The sequence below is a fragment of the Rhinolophus hipposideros genome (assembly GCF_964194185.1).
Source record: "Rhinolophus hipposideros genome assembly, contig: HAP1_SCAFFOLD_69, whole genome shotgun sequence".
NCBI lineage: Eukaryota > Metazoa > Chordata > Mammalia > Chiroptera > Rhinolophidae > Rhinolophus > Rhinolophus hipposideros.
This window is the reverse complement of record NW_027669388.1, coordinates 128957-147979: the sequence shown is the minus strand read 5'-3', so window position 1 is coordinate 147979 and position 19023 is coordinate 128957. Positions and strand designations below refer to the sequence as shown.

General features: G+C 37.8%; 1 protein-coding gene across 1 annotated transcript in view; it reads left to right on the top strand.

Annotated features, from left to right (window-relative positions):
- LOC308495615 (uncharacterized protein) overlaps positions 1-19023 on the top strand; it is a 43717-nt gene that overhangs the window by 12694 nt on the left and 12000 nt on the right. Inside the window, exons 6-8 of the mRNA XM_081080581.1 lie at positions 583-653; positions 9028-9061; positions 11517-11589. Of these exons, the coding sequence (XP_080936707.1) occupies positions 583-653; positions 9028-9061; positions 11517-11589 (178 nt within the window). The remainder of the gene's footprint in view (positions 1-582; positions 654-9027; positions 9062-11516; positions 11590-19023) is intronic.

Here is a 19023-nt window from a genome sequence, read left to right as displayed (position 1 = left end):
AGGATTTCTGAGTTCTCAACTCTCGCCCCTGCTAATTCTAATTAACTGACTGAACTATGCTGCCCTCAGCATGACTGGTTCACCTTGCTCTTTTGTCTTCTTTAATCACATGCTTAAGAAACATTTTGTGCAACTTACTATGGGTTTTTTTAACTTAAATTTACAGGGGTGACATAGGGGTTTAACTTAAATTTATAGGGGTGACATAGGGGTGACAATAGGGGTAAAATTACATAGGTTTCAAACGTACAATTCTTTAATATATTGTCTATATATCACATTGTGTGTTGACCACCCAGAGTCAGTTCTCCTTCTGTCACCATATGTTTGACCCCCTTTACCCTTTTCTACTATCCCCTCTTCCACTTACTCTCTGACAACCACTGAACTGTTGTCTGTGTCTATGAGTTTTTGTTTCTTTATTTGTTTGTCTTTAGAACTTACAAAATTGAAGCGTATGGGATAATTCAAGTTTTTATATTAGCTCAGACATTACCTGAAATACTCTAAGAATTCCATGTTTTGATAAATGTTTTCCTGTCAGTATTAAAACAGTAATATTCTCACCTCTTTTATACATAGCAACGCCCAACTAATTTCTGATTATAAAAAGGAAAGGAGATGTAAAACGTCTTCTGACAGTAACAGTCGAGGTAAGACTCTTAATGGTGAAGTATTCTTTGTGGTCCTACCAGACATACAGTAAGACTAAGAAAGTTTTGCTATTGAAAGAGCTGTTAAAAAAAATGTGTATATTGCATGTATATTTTTTCTTTGTTAGTTAATGTCTTTCTTCATAGTCTAGTATTCAGAATTATTATAAAAGTTAATTGTAGGTAATTTAAAATCTGAGAGAAAAGAAACTCATTTATCTAGTCATGACCCCTACAATCCCATATGATATTTATGTAAATAAGAAAAATGATTTTTAAATTAGTATGTTGTATGTTGCTTCTATAATCACCTTATAAGTTGGTCAATAAGTTGGACTTGTAAAAATAAATATTTGTTTAAATTTTACAGCAAATGGATTACATGTAGTGATTGAATTCTTGTTATTACATTGTGGTTTGTCTCACCATAATGTAACTAAAACTAGGAACTCAACAATACCTTCCTAGTCCCACAAACAAATGGCAAACAATAAGAGCTGCAAAACTTAGCCAGTGTGAAGGAATCGCAGTGAGACTGTTTTTAAAACGTATCTACTGATACAAGTCAGTAAAGCTGTGCCTTGTTGAGAAGCATGGGTTATTTTCCATGTGGATATGCCAACAAGGTCTCACTATTATCACCTTTTTTCCTCATAAGTCAAAACAGAGTGAGACATGTTGACCTCATTAGAAGATGTTTTCTTCTGTTAGTTGGATAGTTGTCATGACAGTGTAATTTCTCTAGAACAATATGCTCTGTAGCCACTAGTCAAAAGATAATCATAATAAATGTTCCCATAGCCTAACTTAGGACTCAAAAGATTATAATAAAAGTACAGAAAAGTTTCACAATGACAAAAACGCTATTCTACTCACTGAATGTGGCACCTTGTGCACTGTGCAATCTGAAATGCCCGAGGACCCCTTTAACTTAGTAGACCTCTATCAAAGCACTTGTGTCGGTGGTTTTGCAAGTTATAGGAAACACAGAGATGAAACGGAATTTGATCTTTAATGTGCCCCTAAGACTTTAGAGCTGTCCCTGGTTTATTTCTATGGTTTCTTAAAACAGAATTTTCAAGGGCGATCTTTTCATTTATTTATTTATTTGCCTCTGCAGCCATTTGCTGTGTAACCATCAGGTGTCTTTTAGGCACTAAGTGTTATTTTGATGTTGTAGAAGACAAGCATTTTAAAACCACAGTCCCTACCTCCAAGGGCGTGTTCTTATTATTGTCATTTTTATTATTTATTATACTTTACACAGTGCTTACTAGGTGCCAGAGCCCACTGAGAGCTTATAATTATCATTATTGTTTGTTATTCGGTGTGTAGTATCAGATCTGACAATTAAGTTTGAGAACTTGCCACCGTGCGCTTACATTGGCAGCACTGTACAAACAGCTCAGTAAGGTTTCATAACCTTGGTATATCAGTGTCTCAGAGTTGTGTTTGTGTTGATGTGTGGCTGTGTCTTGCTGAGTGGCAGTGTCTTGCTCGTTGTTGTTGCATGTTTTTGTGTGCCATTGCGAGGCTGTCTGAGCTTGAATCAGAGCTATGATCAAACATTAAATTTCTTGTTAAACTTGGCAAGAGTGGAAGTGAAATCAGGAACATGTTAGTCCAGGTTCATGGGGATAATGTCATGAAGAAAACGGCCATGAACAAATGGATTAAACATTTTTCTGAGGGGAAAGATTGTGTCACTGATGAAGAGACGTCATGGTGGCCAGAATTGACCAGAACTGAGGAAAACATTGCAAAAATTCATTGAATTGTGAGTCAAAATCATTGGCTGACTGTGAGAAGCGTAGCAGACCAAGTAAACATCGATACAGAAACAGTTAGGAAAATTTTAACTGAAAATCTTGGCATGAGAAAGGTGTGTGCAAAAATAGATCCAAAGGGGCTCACCGATGAACAAAAGCAAAGGAGAGTCAAAGGTTGCCAAGACCTTTTGGAGAGGCAAGACAATGTTTTGAGCCGTGTTTTCACTGGTGATGAAACCTGGGTATACCAATACGATTCTAAAATAAAGCATCAAAGTGCACAATGGACGTCAGCCAATTCTCCATGACCAAAAAAGTTCTTCCAGTCCAAATCAAGAATCAAAACAATTTTGCTAACCTGTTTTGATATCAGAGAGATTATTCATTATAAATTTGTACCAACTGGACAAACAGTTAAGCATGTTTAGTTTTTGGAAGTTCTGAAAAGACTGCATGAAAATGTTAGAAGAAAACAACCTCAACCTTTGGCCCACTATTCATGGCTGTTGCATCACGACAATGCACCAGCTCACACGGCGCTGTCTGTGAGGGAGTGTTTAGCCAGTAAACAAATAACTGTATTGATATACTCACCCTACTCACCTGATCTGGTCCCCAATGACTTCTTTCTTTACCCGAAGATAAAGGAAATACTGAAAGAAAGACATTTTGATGACATTCGGGACATCAAGAGTAATACAACAACAGCTCTGATGGCCATTCCAGAAAAAGAGTTCCAAAATTGCTTTGAAGGGTGGACTAGGCACTAGCATCGGTGCACAGCTTCCCAAGGGCAGTACTTAGAATGTGACCATAGTGATATTCAGCAATGAGGTATGCAGCACTTTTTCTAGGATGACTTCGTGAACCTAATTGTCAGATCTCGTGGGCCAGACACTTTATGTCCATGATGATGATTTCGGTTGTAAAAACCTGGGTAGGATTTAAGGGAAGTATGCAGTGTGAGTGGGAGTTGGCCAGATAAAGAGGCAGGACCGTGTTGGGCAGGGGAAACAATAATCAAGATTACAGGTTTGGCAGAAGGAACTGCAGACATAGGCTAAGATACACAGTGAACTTCGCAGGATTTACAAGCAGTTCAGTTTTGATGGTATAAAAAGCGTGCTGTGGGAATGGTTGAGAAGGTGGTGAACACCTAGGTAAGGCGAGCTTAAGAAAGTCTTTAGTTCTAGAGAAAGGAGTTGCTCTTATCCTGTAGGCCTTGGGAAATATATCAGTTAGAATAGTTTAGCTGCAGGTAATAGGTGACCTAATTAACAGTGGTTACAACAGGAGGCACCAGGATGGTTTTGGTGGTTCTGTGATGCCATGAGTTGCCTGTTGTTGTCCCTGTTTCAGTTGTGAGGTTGTCAGTGTTTTGTTTAAGTCTCATTTGCTGGCTGGTTAATTAGCAACGGCTCCAAGCATCATATTCTCACAGGACAATATCCAAAGGCTGAAGGACTGCGTTTCTGTGGTATATAGTTGGCATACCACATTATATCAGTTCAGGTGTACAACATAGTGATTTGACACTGATATACCTTGCGAGGTTATCACCACAATATGTCTAGTAAGCATCTATCACCCTTCAAAGTGACTGTAATATTATTGATATTTTCCCTGTGCTGTTAACTACATCCCTGTGGCTTAGATATTTCATCACTGGAAGTTTGTACTTCTCATTCACTTTCTTTTTCGTTCATCTCTTCAACTCCCTTTCATCTGGGAAAAATCAAGTTGCTTTTTTGTAGCTATGGGTCTGTTTCTGTTTTGTTTGTTTTGCTTTTCTAGGTTCCACATATAAATGAGATCATAAGGTATTTGTCTTTTCCTGTCTTCTTTCACTTAACATAATACCTCTAGGAACTTCCACATTGTTACAAAGGGCAAGATTTCATCTTTTATGGATGAGTTATTATTATATCAGTTATATTAAGGATGAGTTAATTATTCTAATATCAGTTATAGTATTACTGTATACACACACACACACACACACACACCTCACACACATATCAAATCCTCTTTATGCATTCATCTATCGAAGGACGCCTATGTTGCTTCCATATCCTGGCTATTATATATACTGCTGCAGTGAACATAGAGGTGCAGATGTCTTTTCAAATTACTGTTTTGTTTTTTGTTGGACAAATACCCAGAAGTAGAATTGCAAGATCTCATGGCAGTTCTATTTCTGATATTTTGAGGAATCTCCATACTGTTTCCCCCAGTGAATATAACAATTTACAAATCCAAAAACAGTGCAGGCTCTGTTTTTCCTTTCCTCCACTTCCTTGCCGACATTTGTTATATGGTGCCATTTTGATGGTAGCCATCTGAGAGTAATGAGGTGGTATTGCTCTGTGGTTTTGATATCTGTTTCCCTGATAAACGGTGATGTTCAGCTATGTGATTCTTTTAAATAGGAAGAAGACTGAGAGGCTGCCAGTATATCCCTTAACATTTCCAGGCTAGGGTACAGCACATGCTGGTTCCCACAGCAGTTAGGGGTAAAGCAGTCACTGTGATTAGCTTAGTATAATCATTTTTCTTTGTGGAGCTGGAGAGAGGCCATGTTCTTTGTGTATTGGGACAGTAAATATCCACACAGCATTGTGGTTCTCCAGTGAGAATGAAGATGAAGAAATGGCAAGTGGGCAGGGACTCAGCAATGGTTACTGCAGGGATCATGGGAGAGTTTTGAGCAGACTAGGAACAAGATGAGACGGCATTCGGACACTCTGGTTGTGGTATAAAGCAGGGACCAGCAAGCTTATTCTGTAAAGGGCCTGATTTTAGGCCATGTGGTCTCTGTCATACCTACTCAAATCTGCCATCATGGTGTGAAAGCAGTCGTGGGCCAACTGAATAGGCAAGACTGTGCTACAGTAAAGCTTTATTTACAAAAATTGATGGCAGGTTGGAGTTTGCTGGCCCCTCACATAGAGGATAGATTGAAGAAAAGCACATGAAAATAAGTGGCAGACAAAGGAAGCTTTTACTTCCTTGGACTAGTATCAGTCCATTGTGATATTTTTCACCCATCCATTTTGAAAGAAAAAAAAGTCAGGAAGGTTAATTTATTCAATTTAACATGTTCGTCTTTGCTGGCTAATGTCTTTCTCATTTGTTTTGCTGAAAATAAATCCTATTCATTTAGGAAGCAACAATAAGAGTCGGTGGTGTTTCATTTCTTCCCCCTGTGAAAGCCATCTGCTAAGAGCCCCTGTTTGACTAGGGCAGTGGCTGTGGAAAAATAAAGCAGAGCCTGGAGAGTGTTATGGTTAATACAATTTAGTGATGATTGAATGTAAAAAGTTAGTGGGGAGTGAGAAAACTAAGATGATTCCTAGGTTTCCAGAATGTGCACTAGCATTTCAATGGGACATGAGAAGAGTGACTAGGACATTATCAGATGGAGAGAGAAGAACAGCAGGTCAATAGGGAAGACACGTTTTTTTCCTCTGAATGTTGAGTTTCTTGGTATATCCATGGGTAACTCATCCTACATGGATATAATTTTTTGTTTCCTTTTCACATATTCTGTTAACCACTGCTTTTTCATACTAGAGCTATGTTTTTAGTTTTATAAGCAATAAAGAGGTTTAGAAAGCAAAGGAACTCTATAATCAGTGTACATTATTATACTACAAGTGATAGTTATATGTTTTTCTGTAATTATCCCAGTTACTTGATTGATTCATAACTCTTATAAAAAGGACATAAACCCTACCTAGTTGTAGAAAATTGACAGTGTGATCTCTTCATTTGCTATATAGGAACTGATAGAACATGTTGTCATTAGGATGTTTTATTTTTTATTCTGATTAAAATAGGATGGTTGCTTGTTTTACAGTATTTTCTGACATCATTTCATTTATCCTCTTTATGCCTTTATTCAAATATATCTAGCTCTACAGGAATCTGCAAAAGAAGAATAAAAAAAAACAAATTTAATGATAGGTAATCTGCAAAATCACCTTCTGACCTTAATCATGTAGAAAGCATCAACCCAAAGAATGAAAATTTCATATAATGCCATTTATTAGAGATTCTTAACACCACCCCTAGGTTTGGTTATTCACTAGAGCACTTTACAAGACTCAGCCTATAGCTGTACTAATGCCTGTGATTTATTACAGTGAGAGCAAAATCAGCAAAGAGAAAAGGTGTATGTGACAGTGTCTGACAGGAGGGAACCAGGCGCAAGTTTCTAAGACGCATGTCCTGTGGAGTTAGCAGGATGTGCTTAATTCCCCACTGTTAAATTCTGGCACCACATGTGAAATGCTGTCTAGTGGTACCGGAGTCTCATTAGACTCAGTGCCTTCATGGAGTGCTTTCATGGCACGCCAGTCACATAGGCAGCGTCCCCCTAGCAGGTGCTAACATTCCTGATTCCCAGAAGGAAAGCGAGTGTCCAGCATGAACCACCTTGTTTGTACAAGCATTTCAGGCACGGTGAGCCACACTTAGTTAGGGAATGGTGGGAACCCTCCCCATATGCAGGTTTCCAGATACCAGCCAAGGGCCAGCCATTCAAGCAGGACTTTCAAAGGATAGCAGTCAGGCCTGCTGTATGAAATCTTTTCTGCACAGCAGTTATAGGCATGACTTAATTTTTGGTGTAGCTTAAAATTTTATTTTAATAGCAAGTAATATGGTGACGTGCCTTGGTACTGGTTTTGGTTGTATCATCCATTAAAAATTGCAGTGCTGGTTACTTTTTTGCCTTTTCGTGAGTATTTCAAAGGTATTGTACATACATTACTATGGCAATAACCATGGCAATTACAATCTTTTTGTGTGATTAATGTTTCAATATAGCTTTTGAATAAAATCAGCACAATGATTTTTGATTTACAATGAGAATCAAAGTTGTCCTGTAAGTACAGGGACGATTCCATTTTGATTCACTTGGCATCCCTATTCAGCATGCTAATGCGAGATGTTCAGTCACGTTTATCAGTGATTTTCTTGTGTAAGTATTCCAAAAATCACTTGCTTTGTTTATGGCTTTTCATATGCTTCATTCGGTTGGGTGAATAATCATATTCTGATACTGGATCTTTATATTCATTTTCAAGGTGACTGTATTTTGAAAATAGCATTAATGTGTTCATATCTGGTAATAGCAGGTTCAGTGGAAAACTTTTTTTTTTTTTAATTAGTAAGCCTTCGTTTTTAGAGCAGGTTTAGGTTCAGGGCAAAATTGAGTGGAGAGTAGAGAAAGTTCCCTCAAAACCCATGTCCCCGTCCACACAGAGCCTCCCTCACTGTTGACACCCTGCCCGCGGGTGGTACATTCACGACGACCCATGAACTGCACTGACTCAGCATGACCACTCACAGCACACACTTTACGTTAGAGCTCACTCTTGCTGTGGTCCAATCTGTGGGGTTTGACAAACGTATAATGACAGGTCTCCCCCCTTCCAGTCTCACCCAGACTAGATCCACTACTAGATACCCTCTGTGGCGTTTCCTCAGCCCTCCCTTCTCCCTAACCTCCGGAAGCCACACGTCTTTCTACTGCTTCATAGTTTTGTTTTTTTCTGAATATCATATAGTTGGAATCATACAGTGGCCATCTTTTTGACTGTTTAAAAACTTAAAACTCCAGGGTCATTGAAGGTAGTTATTCAAGATAACCTCTTTGTCTTTTTGGGGGGGGGGTGTTTGTTTGTTTGCTGTTATTCATCGGCTTAGGATTTGATGACATATGACTTACAAGGTAAAAAACCATGATTTCTATACACATTTGCCACTATGGGGAGGGATGAGAAAAATGGCATCACTCGCTGCTGTACAGCAATAACTCTTTGGACCTTCCTGCTCTATGAGGTGAGCCGGATAGATTCTCCAGCAATGGAGGGAAACAGTCTCAGGGGTTAGACTTGATAAAACTGGAATCGCAAAGTCTTTCATACTTATCCTGCACTGGAGAGAGGGCCAGAAAGAGTCTGTTTCCTGTGTTTTGCCGTGCTGCAAAGCAGACTGCCTTTGACTAAGCTGCTAATGACAGGGTGTTTCATCCTAAACTGAACACCCTTGACTGAAGAGCGGCACAGCGGTACTGTGTCAGAGCAAAACAAGTGGACTCTCTTCTAACTGCTCTTCATGACAGAAGTGCAGAAAAATCATGCTATTTAAATTGGACCGTGTTAGTTTATGATAGTGATTTTACTACTGATACCATTTTCGTTCACTCCGATGGGTTTGGTAAGGATTACAATCATTGTAAGTAGCACTTGACTTGTAGCTATCAAATGATTGCACATCACGTTTATTTTTCTCTCATTAGATATAAATGTATAATACATACAAACATGCATAAGTACATGCATGTACATACATATGTGTACGTATATATGTATGAATATATAAATATGAATATATATACACACATATATATAGGAGAGGAAGTAAAAGTTCTTCATGTATTAATTGCCCACCAGTTGTATCAGTAACATTCACTCTACTATAGTCTTCAGGGGTGTTCCCAAAGAAATATTTTTTCATCACTTCAGTCTGATGCTTTCAAAGTTCTGTGTTTTTCTATTGTGTATTTACAATGTATTTGAATTTTTTTCTTTTAACAGTGGATGAGTGTTCTCAATGCGACCATGCAAGCAGGTAGGATTTTATGGATTTCTAAAATTGCATGTTAACTAAGAGACTGCGGAGAGAAGCCAGTAAGCTTTAATGAGTGTTCTGCTCTGGGCTAGACCCTATACTATGTGCCTAACATTGGTTATCCCAGGTCGTCGGCACAGTAGATTTGCAAAGTAGCTGTGCCGTTCGGCCGTTTTTATTCATTAGAGGAGTATGGTTCCAGGAGGTGGATTAATTTAACCCTGATTCCATAGTTACCAAGTGGCTGACATGTGATGTGACCTTCAGCCTGCTTGGTTTCCCAAGTCCGTTCTCTTGTCCCTCAGCCTATACTGAGAAGTGCCTGGACAGGACTGGATTCAAGATTCAGGTACAAGTCAGGTGGCCTCAGAGAGTCCCGTTTAGTGATGCCTTAGTGCTGATTTAGAAGTTTCCTATCAAGCCCAGTTAGCCCAAGCTCTGTCTTAATGTACTTGACAATTGCAGCAGTCACGAGAACCTTGTTTTCACCATCAGTGTTGAGGGCAGATGTCAGTTCGCTGTGGCCACAGAACCACAGGTTGTACATAAGCAAGACCTAATCAGATAAATGTTTTCAGGGATAATGCGATGTACCCTTCTTGGGACGAATCGTTGTTCTGTAAGTGAAGATCATCTATGTATACACTGTTGTGTTAATTCAGCACAAATTGAGAGGATATTTTTCATTGATTTTTCTACTTACTGACTCCCATTACTGTGTTTCCATTTAAGCTAGTACGCTTCCCTCATTCTAGGAAGTTTTTTCTTTTTTTCTAGTCTTTCTTCCTTCTTCCATGACTTTTCTTGATTTTTTACCTTTTTCTCTGCTTTACTCGGGGTAGTTTTGTTGCTGTTGTTGTGTTATTTTTTTCCACTTCTGCCAGCTAAGTATTCTCCATTTTTCTAGACAGAACCAAAAATACATAGAATTCCAGGTGTTGAAGGAATGTTATCAATTAATTATTCAAAACACCCCCTAGTACTTCATGCTGCCATTAATGTTTTGGTCAAGTGGTTGATCACATGAGGAGTTTGAACTCCCAGAGATTGAAGTGACTTATTTGACTACAGTGAGTGATGAAATGAGATTAGTATAGGTTTCTAAGCCCAGTACACTTCCTTCTTTATCATCCTTTGGGTGAGTGTTTTAATTATGGAAAGGTCTAGTGAATGCAATGGAAGAGGCTAAGAATGGAATTAGCAGGGGAATCCACGTTTCAAGAGGAACAACACAGGTTGGGATAGGAATAAGGCTCTTAGAGCAGAGATTAGACATCAGATGAGGGAAAAGAGATCAGAATGGTAGGGTATGACAAGGTAAAGAGAAATTACAGGAAGGAAGGACACAGGATGTTGGTAGTTGTCTAAGTAGTTTTGCTTGTTGAATTGGAGGAACCAGGAAAATTTAAGGTTTGTGTGAAAACATATTAAACCTTTGAGCCTTTGGAAACACTCTCTTTATAGCAAGTAGGAATGTGGTATCTTCCACCTGCACCCGGAATTACAGAGGGGGTCCCCTTGAGTCCAAAGGCACTGGAGATTGCTGAACTACATAGATCTATGGCCCACAGCAGGTGTCTCGTCACCTCCACCTCTTTGCCCAACGCGCTGATGTCCTTCCCATGGAGATGGAGGGTTGGGCATTACTGTGAAAACAGTAATGGAGTTGGGTAGGTGGTAACATGCCTGTGTTGGGAGTGGATGACTGAGGCTCCATTTAGCTTGTTTTCCAGGAACAGCGAAATAGAGAACTCCTACTGTGGGTCATTTGAGCCCAACCTTGTTTCAGGAGTCTATGCCTTCGTAGGCTGAAGTTTTCAAGTTTGGAGATTGCCAGCAAGCTGTGCGGACAAGTGATCTGGGAGTGGGGAGGCTAACAACGTACATATTTGTTCTTTGACTTTTGTACATGTAAGCTGCAAACATTTCATGCATTTCAGGGACCTCACTGTAGTGTTTTTGAGTGAAAACAAGGAATGGGGTAAGTTTAGTAACTGCTTTCTATGTTAAAGAAGCAAGACTGCCGTTTTTGACCCACACAGATTAATCTTTGAACCAGGGACAGACCATGGAGAAGGGTTAGTGTATCGTTCTACCTTGATTTAGGTCATTGCTTTTGTCCCAGTTCAGGTTCCTATTGTCAGCTATTAATTGCGTTTTCAATTCAGCCTTCAGGACTTTTGGTGAAAACAAGGTACTCTCAGGTGTTGCCAACATGTTTGCTGTCATTCTTTGTTATGGAAACTTAGAGTGTCTCTTCATTAAATATTGCACGAGTTGGGAGTGGTGGAGGCAGCAATAGATAACTGATAGCTTTTCTAGAACATCGTCTAAATTTTAATCATATCAAGAAACTTCATTTCCTATGCAGATAGCTGAATTTTGCTCCCTTTGTGTTTGTTGTTTTTGTAAAGGAATGCACTCACTGTTTTTGTTGTGTATTTTTACCCTAAAGTCTTTCCTGGAAACCTGGCAGGAATGATTCACGGGCTATATCAGACGATGGACTCTTGGATGTTGGTACCAAGGTAAAAGGCTCCTGTGTGAAATTAACTTTTTTACTCTGAATTTAGTTTTGTGTAGCACTTGTAAAATTTAATAGTGTTCCCCCTACCATTGTTTTATGTTTGTAATGGAAAATGTGTCACTGTGAACCATTTTATAATATATCACCACTTGAGGGTTTTTTTCCTTTAAATTAAAGTTTATTGGGGTGCAATTGTTAATAAAGTGACATGGATTTCAGGTGTACAATTCTGTAATATATTATCTATATCTCACATTGTGTGGTCACCAGCCAGCCAGTTCTCTTTCCATCACCCCATTAGACCCCATTTAGCAATAGTCCTATTTCATCTTTACTTACCACCGAATACTATTCCATTATTTATATGTACCACAACTTCTTTATCCATTCATCTATCGAAGGACGTTTTGGTTGTTTCCGTTGTCTTACCCACCGTAAGTAAAGCTGCAATGAACATTGGAGCACACTTGTCTTTATGATTCAAAGTTTTCAGATTATTTGAGTAGATACCCAGGAGAGAGATTGCTGGGTCATGTGGTAATTCTATTTGTAATTTCTTGAGGAACCTCCACACTGCCTTCCATAGCGGCTGCACCAGCCAGCATTCCCCCCAACAGTGTATGAGGGTTCCTTTTTCTCCACAGCCTCTCCAACACTTGTTACTATTTGTCTTGTTGATGATAGCCATTCTGAATGGGGTGAGGTGATATCTCATTGTGGTTTTTATTTGCATTTCTCTGATGATTAGTAATGTGGAGCATTTTTTCATATGTCTATTTGCCATTTGTAAGTCCTCTTTGGAGAAATGTCTCTTCAGGTCCTCTGCCCATTTTTCAATTGGGTTGTTTGTTTTTTTGTGTGTTGAGTTGCATGAGTTCCTTGTATATTTTGGATATTAGCCCCTTATCGGAGGCACTGTTTGCAAACTTTTTCACCCATTCAGTTGGTTGTCTCTTTATTTTATCGATGGTTTCTTTTGCTGTGCAGAAGCTTTTAAGTTTCATATAGTCCCATTCATTTATTTTAGCATTTACTTCCATTGCCTTTGGAGTCATAAAATTCATAAAATGCTCTTTGAACCCAAGGTCCATAAGTTTAGTAACTATGTTTTCTTCTATGCAGTTTATTATTTCAGGTTTTATGCTTAAGTCTTTGATCCATTTTGAATTAATTTTGGTACACGGTGACAGATTTCAGCCCTGTTTCATTCTTTTGCATGTGGTTTTCCAATTCTACCAGCACCATTTATCGAAGGAGCTGTCTTTTCTCCATTGTATGCTTTTTGCTTCTTTGTCAAAAATTGTCTGTCCATATTTATGTGGGTTTATTTCTGGGATCTCAATTCTATTCCATTGGTCTATGTGTCTGTTTTTCTGCCCATACCATGTTGTTTTGATTATTATTGCCCTTTAGTACAAGCTAAAGTCAGGGAGTGTGATACCTCCAGCATTGTTCTTTTTGCTTAGGATTCCTTTGGCTGTTGATGTCTTTTGTGGTTCGATACAAATCTGATGATTTTTTTGTTCTATTTTTTAAAATGTGCTATTGGGATTTTGATGGAGATTGCATTAAATCTGTATATTGTTTTGGTAATACGGGCATTTTAACTATGTAGCTTGTTCCAATCCATGAGCATGGAATGTCTATCCATTTCTTTGTGTCTTCTTCAATTTCTTTTAAAAATGTCTTATAGTTTTCAGCGTATAAATCCTTCACATCCTTGGTTAAGTTTAATCCTAGGTGTTTTATACTTTTTCTTGCAATTGCAAAAGGAATTGTTCTTTTGCTTTCTTTTTCTGAGATTTCATTGTTAGTATATAGGAATACAATGGACTTTTGTACATTGATTTTGTAGCCGGCAACTTTACTGTATTTGTCGATTGTTTTCAATGGCTTTTTGGTGGAGTTTTAGGGTTTTCTATATATAGCATCATGTCATCTGCAAAGAGTGACAATTTAATTTCTTCATTCCCAATTTGGATGCCTTTTACTTATTTGTCTTGCCTGATTGCTCTGGCGAGGACTTCCAACACTATGCTTAAAAGCAGAGGTGATAGGGGACAGCCCTGCGGTGTTCCTGAACGTAGAGAAAAGGGCTTCAGTTTTTCATCATGAATTATGAGATTAGCTGAGGGTTTGTCATATATGCCCTTTATTATGTTCAAGTATTTTACTTCTATACCTATTTTATTAAGTGATCCAATCATAAATGGATGTTGTATCTTGTCAAATGCTTTTTCTGCATCAATTGATATAATCATATGATTTTTGTCCTTTATTTTGTTTATGGGATGAATCACATTGATGGATTTCTGAATGTTGAGCCATCCTTGTGCACCTGGGATGAATCTGCTTGGTCATGATGAATAATCTTTTTAGCATATTGTTGCATTCGATTTGTTAGCATTTTTCTTAGGATTTTTGCATCTGCATTCATCAGAGATAATAGTCTGTAGTTTTCTTTTTTTGTGTTATCCTTACCAGGTTTTGGTATCGGTAATGTTGGCCTCATAAAATGATTTAGGGAGTATTGTCTCTTCTTCAATTTTTTGGAAGAGTTTGAGTAGGACAGGTATTATATCCTCTTTGTAGATTTGGTGGAATTCACTAGTGAAGCCATCTGGTCCTGGACTTTTGCTTCTGGGAAGGTTTTGGATGACTGATTCAATTTCCTTAGTGGTGATCGATCTATTTAGATTTTCCAGTTCTTTATGATTCAGCCTAGGAAGGCTATATGTTTCCAAGGACCTGTCCATTTCTTCTAGGTTATTGAATTTGGTGGCATGTAGTCCCTCATAGTATTCCTGGATGATGCTTTGTGTTTCGGTGGCGTCCGTGATAACTTCCCTTCTCATTTCTGATTTTATTAGTCTTTTTTTATCTTACTGAGTCTACCAAGGATTTGTCAATTGTATTAATCTTTTCAAAGAACCAGCTCTTTGTCACATTAATTTTTTCTATTCTCTTTTTGTTCTCTGTTTCATTTAGTTCTGCTCTGATTTTTATTGTTTTCTTTCTGCTGCTGACATTCAGTTTCATTTGTTCTTCTTTTTCTAGCTCCATAAGATGTAAAGATGAGGTTATCTATTTGGGATTTTTCTTATTTCTTGAGATAGGCCTGTAATGATATAAATTTCCCTCTTAAAACTGCTTTCGCTGCATCCCCAAAATTTTGGTAGGATGTATTTTCATTTTCCTTTGTTTCTATGTATCTTTTTTTTCTTCTGTAAGATAGGTTTTGTTTTTTTATTTTTTTTTGAAGCTTTTCATTGTTCCCTTTCCAGTTTACTGTTTTTTTCTGTTTTTCACATTCTTTTATTCGTTTCCGGTGCACAAAACAATGTAATAGCTAGACATGTATCATTTATATCCCTCACACAGTCATAACCCCCTCCCCCCTCCACTGCCTCTCTGACATCTCACACAGCCATTACATTTCCACTGTCTCTATTCCTAATGCTGTACTCCGCTTCTTGTAACTATATGTAATATATATGTAATATATATATTTATATAAGATATATATATATAGTATGTATATATATATTTTTATATAAAATATGTATATGTATTATATGTACATGTAAATTGTACTTGACATTCATTATTCAGCTTCAGGTGTACAGTGCAGTGATCAGCCATCTACATCATCCCTGAGGTGGTCTCCCTAATGAGACAAGTATCCATTGGATACCCTACAAAATCTTTACGAAATTATTGATTACATTCCCCAAATTGACTCTCGTATCCCCGTGGCACTCTTGTGGTTACCAACTGTTCATTCTGATCCCGTGACTTTCCCCCTTATCCCCACCCCCTCATCTAGCAACCCTCAGTTTTTCCTCTGTGTCTTTGAGACTGTTTCTGATTAGTTCATTCATTTATTATTTTCTTTAGATTCCCCATATGAGATCATATGGTATTTGTCTTTCTCTGTCTGACTTATTTCACTTAATATAATGTTCTCTACGTCCATCCATATTGTTGCATGGTAAGATTTCATTCTTCTTCGTGGCTGTGAAATACTCCATTGTATAACTGTAACGGTTTCTTAATCCAATCGTTTACCAATGGGCATTTCGGTTGTTTCCATGTTTTGGCTATTGTGTATAGTGCTGCAATAAAGATAGGGGTGTATAAATTTTTTTGAATTAGAGTTTTGGATTTCTCCTGATAGATACCTAGGAGTGGAATTGCTGGGTCATAGGGTAGTTCCATTCTCAGATTTTTGAGATACCTCCATACTGTTTTCCATAGTGGCTGCACCAATCTGCAATCCCACCAACAGTGCATAAGCGTTCCCTTTTCTCCACATCCAGGCCAGCACTTGTTGTTTGTTGATTTGTTGATGAAAGCCATTTTGACTTGGGTGAGGTTGTATCTCATTGCGGTTTTTATTTGCATTTCTCTAATGATTAGTGAAGTTGAGCATTTTTTCATATGTCTGTTTCCCATCTGTATGTCCTTTTTAAAAAAATTACTCTCCATGTCCTCTGCACATTTTTTAATTGGGTTGTTTGTTATTTTGGAGTTGAGTTGACTGAGACATTTTATAAATATGGGATATTAACCCCTTATCAGATATATCATTGGCAAATATCTTCTCCATTCAGTAGGATCCCTTTTTGTTTTATTTTTTTTTATTTTTTTATAGTTTTATTTTATTTTATTTTATTTTTACATCCCTCACACCGTGAACCCCCCTCCCCCCATCCACCACCACCCCGACCTCACACCGAGCCATCACATTATACACATAAAATTATAGTTGGCATTCATTAATGTCCAGTCTCTGGTGTACAATGCCATGACCAGGCATCCACAGCATCCCTGAGGTGGTCTCCCAAACAGGACACATGTCCATCGGACACCCAACAAAATCCCCAAACACTATTGAATAAGTTCCCCAAAGTAATTCTCAAAAAACCCTGAGGCCATCCTGTGGTCACCAGCCGCCCCCCAATCCCTTCACCCTTCCCCCCATCCCCAACCCCCTCCCCCCTGCCCATCTAACAACTCTCGGTTTTTTGTGTCCCCAAAACTGTTTCTGATTAGTTCATACACATATTCTTTTCTTTAGATTCTGCATATAAGTGAGATCATATGGTACTTGTCTTTCTCTTTCTGACTTATTTCACTTAACATAATGTTCTCTAGATCCATCCATGTTGTTGCAAATGATAAGATTTCTTTTTTCTTTATGGCTGCGTAGTACTCCATTGTATAAATGTACCACAGCTTCTTAATCCAGTCATCGACCGATGGGCATTTCGGTTGTTTCTGTATCTTGGCTATTGTGTAAAGTGCTGCAATAAACATAGGAGTGCATACAGATTTTTGAATTGGAGCTTTGGATTTCTCCGGGTAGATGCCTAGGAGTGGGATTACTGGATCATAGGGTAGTTCTATCTTCAGATTCCTGAGATACCTCCATACTGTTTTCCATAGTGGCTGCACTAATCTGCAATCCCACCAACAGTGCACTAGCGTTCCCTTTTCTCCACATCCCCGCCCGCATTTGTTGTTTGTTGATTTATTGATGATAGCCATTTTGACTGGGGTGAGGTGGTATCTCATTGTGGTTTTTATTTGCATTTCTCTGATGGTTAGTGAGGTTGAGCATTTCTTCATATGTCTTCTTGCCTTCTGTATGTCCTTTTTAGAAAAATGTCTCCTCAAGTCCTCTGCCCATTTTTTAATTGGGTTGTTTGTTTTTTTGGAGTTGAGTTGAGTAAGTTTTTTATAGATTTGTGATATTAATCCCTTATCAGATATATCATTGGCAAATATCTTTTCCCATACAGTAGGATCCCTTTTTGTTTTATTGATGGTTTCCTTTGCTGTGAAAAAACTTTTTAGTTTGATGTGATCCCACATGATTATTTTTTCTCTTACTTCTCTTGGCTGAGAGGATGTATCAGTAAAAATCTTACTCCAGGTAATGTCTATAAAGTTTCTTCCTATATTTTCTTCTAGAAATTTTATGGTTTCAGATCTTACACTTATGTCTTTAATGCATTTTGAATTTATTCTTGTATATCGTGTAAGGAAGTGGTCCAGCTTCATTCTTTTGCATGTGTCTGTCCAGGTTTCGCCAACACCATTTGTTGAATAGACTGTCTTTACCCCACCATAAATTCTTGCTTCCATTGTCATAGATTGAATGACAATATAGGCATGGATTTATTGCTGGGCTCTCTATTGTGTTCCATTGATCAATGTATCTGTTTTTATACCAGTATCGTGGTGTTTTGATTACTGTAGCCTTGTAGTATAATTTGATGTCAGGTATCGTTATACCTCCCACTTTATTCCTATTTCTCAAGATTGCCGAGGCCAACCAGGATCTTTTATGGTTCCATATAAATTTCAGGATTATACGTTCTATTCTTGTGAAAACCATCCTTGGTAATATGATAGAAATTGCGTTGAATTCGTATGTTGCCTTAGGCAGTATGGACATTTTCACTCTATTAATTCTTCTTATCCATGAGCATATTATGTGCTTCCATCTATTTGTATCCTCTTTAATTTCTTTCTTCAGTGTCTTATAATTTTCTGAGTATAGATGTTTTACTTCTTTCATTAAATTTATTCCCAGGTATTTTATAGTCTTTGAAGCAATTGTAAATGGGATTCTTTTCTTAATTTCTCCTGATACTTTATTATTGGTATATACACATGCAACTGATTTCTGAATATTAATTTTGTATCCTGCTACTTTACTAAATACATTTATCAGTTCTAATGGTTTTTTGGTGGAGTCTTTAGGGTTCTCTCTATATAGTATCATGTCATCTGCATATAATAACTATTTTACTTCCTCCTTACCAATTTGGATGCCTTTTATTTATTTTTCTCGTCTGATTGCTGTGGCTAGAAGTTCCAGCACTATGTTGAATAGAAGTGGAGAAAGTGGGAAACCTTGCCTTGTTCCTGATCTTAAGGGGACTATTTTAGCTTTTCCCCGTTGAGTGTGATGTTAGCTGTGGGTTTATCATATATGGTCTCTATTATGTTGAGATATGGTCTCTCTATTCCCATTTTCTTAAGAGTTTTTATCATAAATGGCTGCTGGATTTTGTCCAATGCTTTTTCTGCATCTAATTGATATGATCATATGATTTTTATTTTTTATTTTGTTAATGTGGTGTATCATGTTAATTGATTTGCGGATGTTGAACCACCCTTGCATACCAGGAATGAATCCCCCTTGATCATAGTGTATGATTTTTTTAATGTATTGCATAATTGTGTTCAGTAATATTTTGTTGAGGGTTTTTGCATCTATGTTCTTTAGAGATACAGGCCTATAGTTTTTTGTTTGTTTGTGTGTTTTTTGTAGTGTCTTTGTCTGATTTGGGGATCAGAGTGATAGTGGCCTCGTAAAAAGGTTTTGGGAGCCTTCCCTCCTTCTGAATTTTTTGGAATAGCT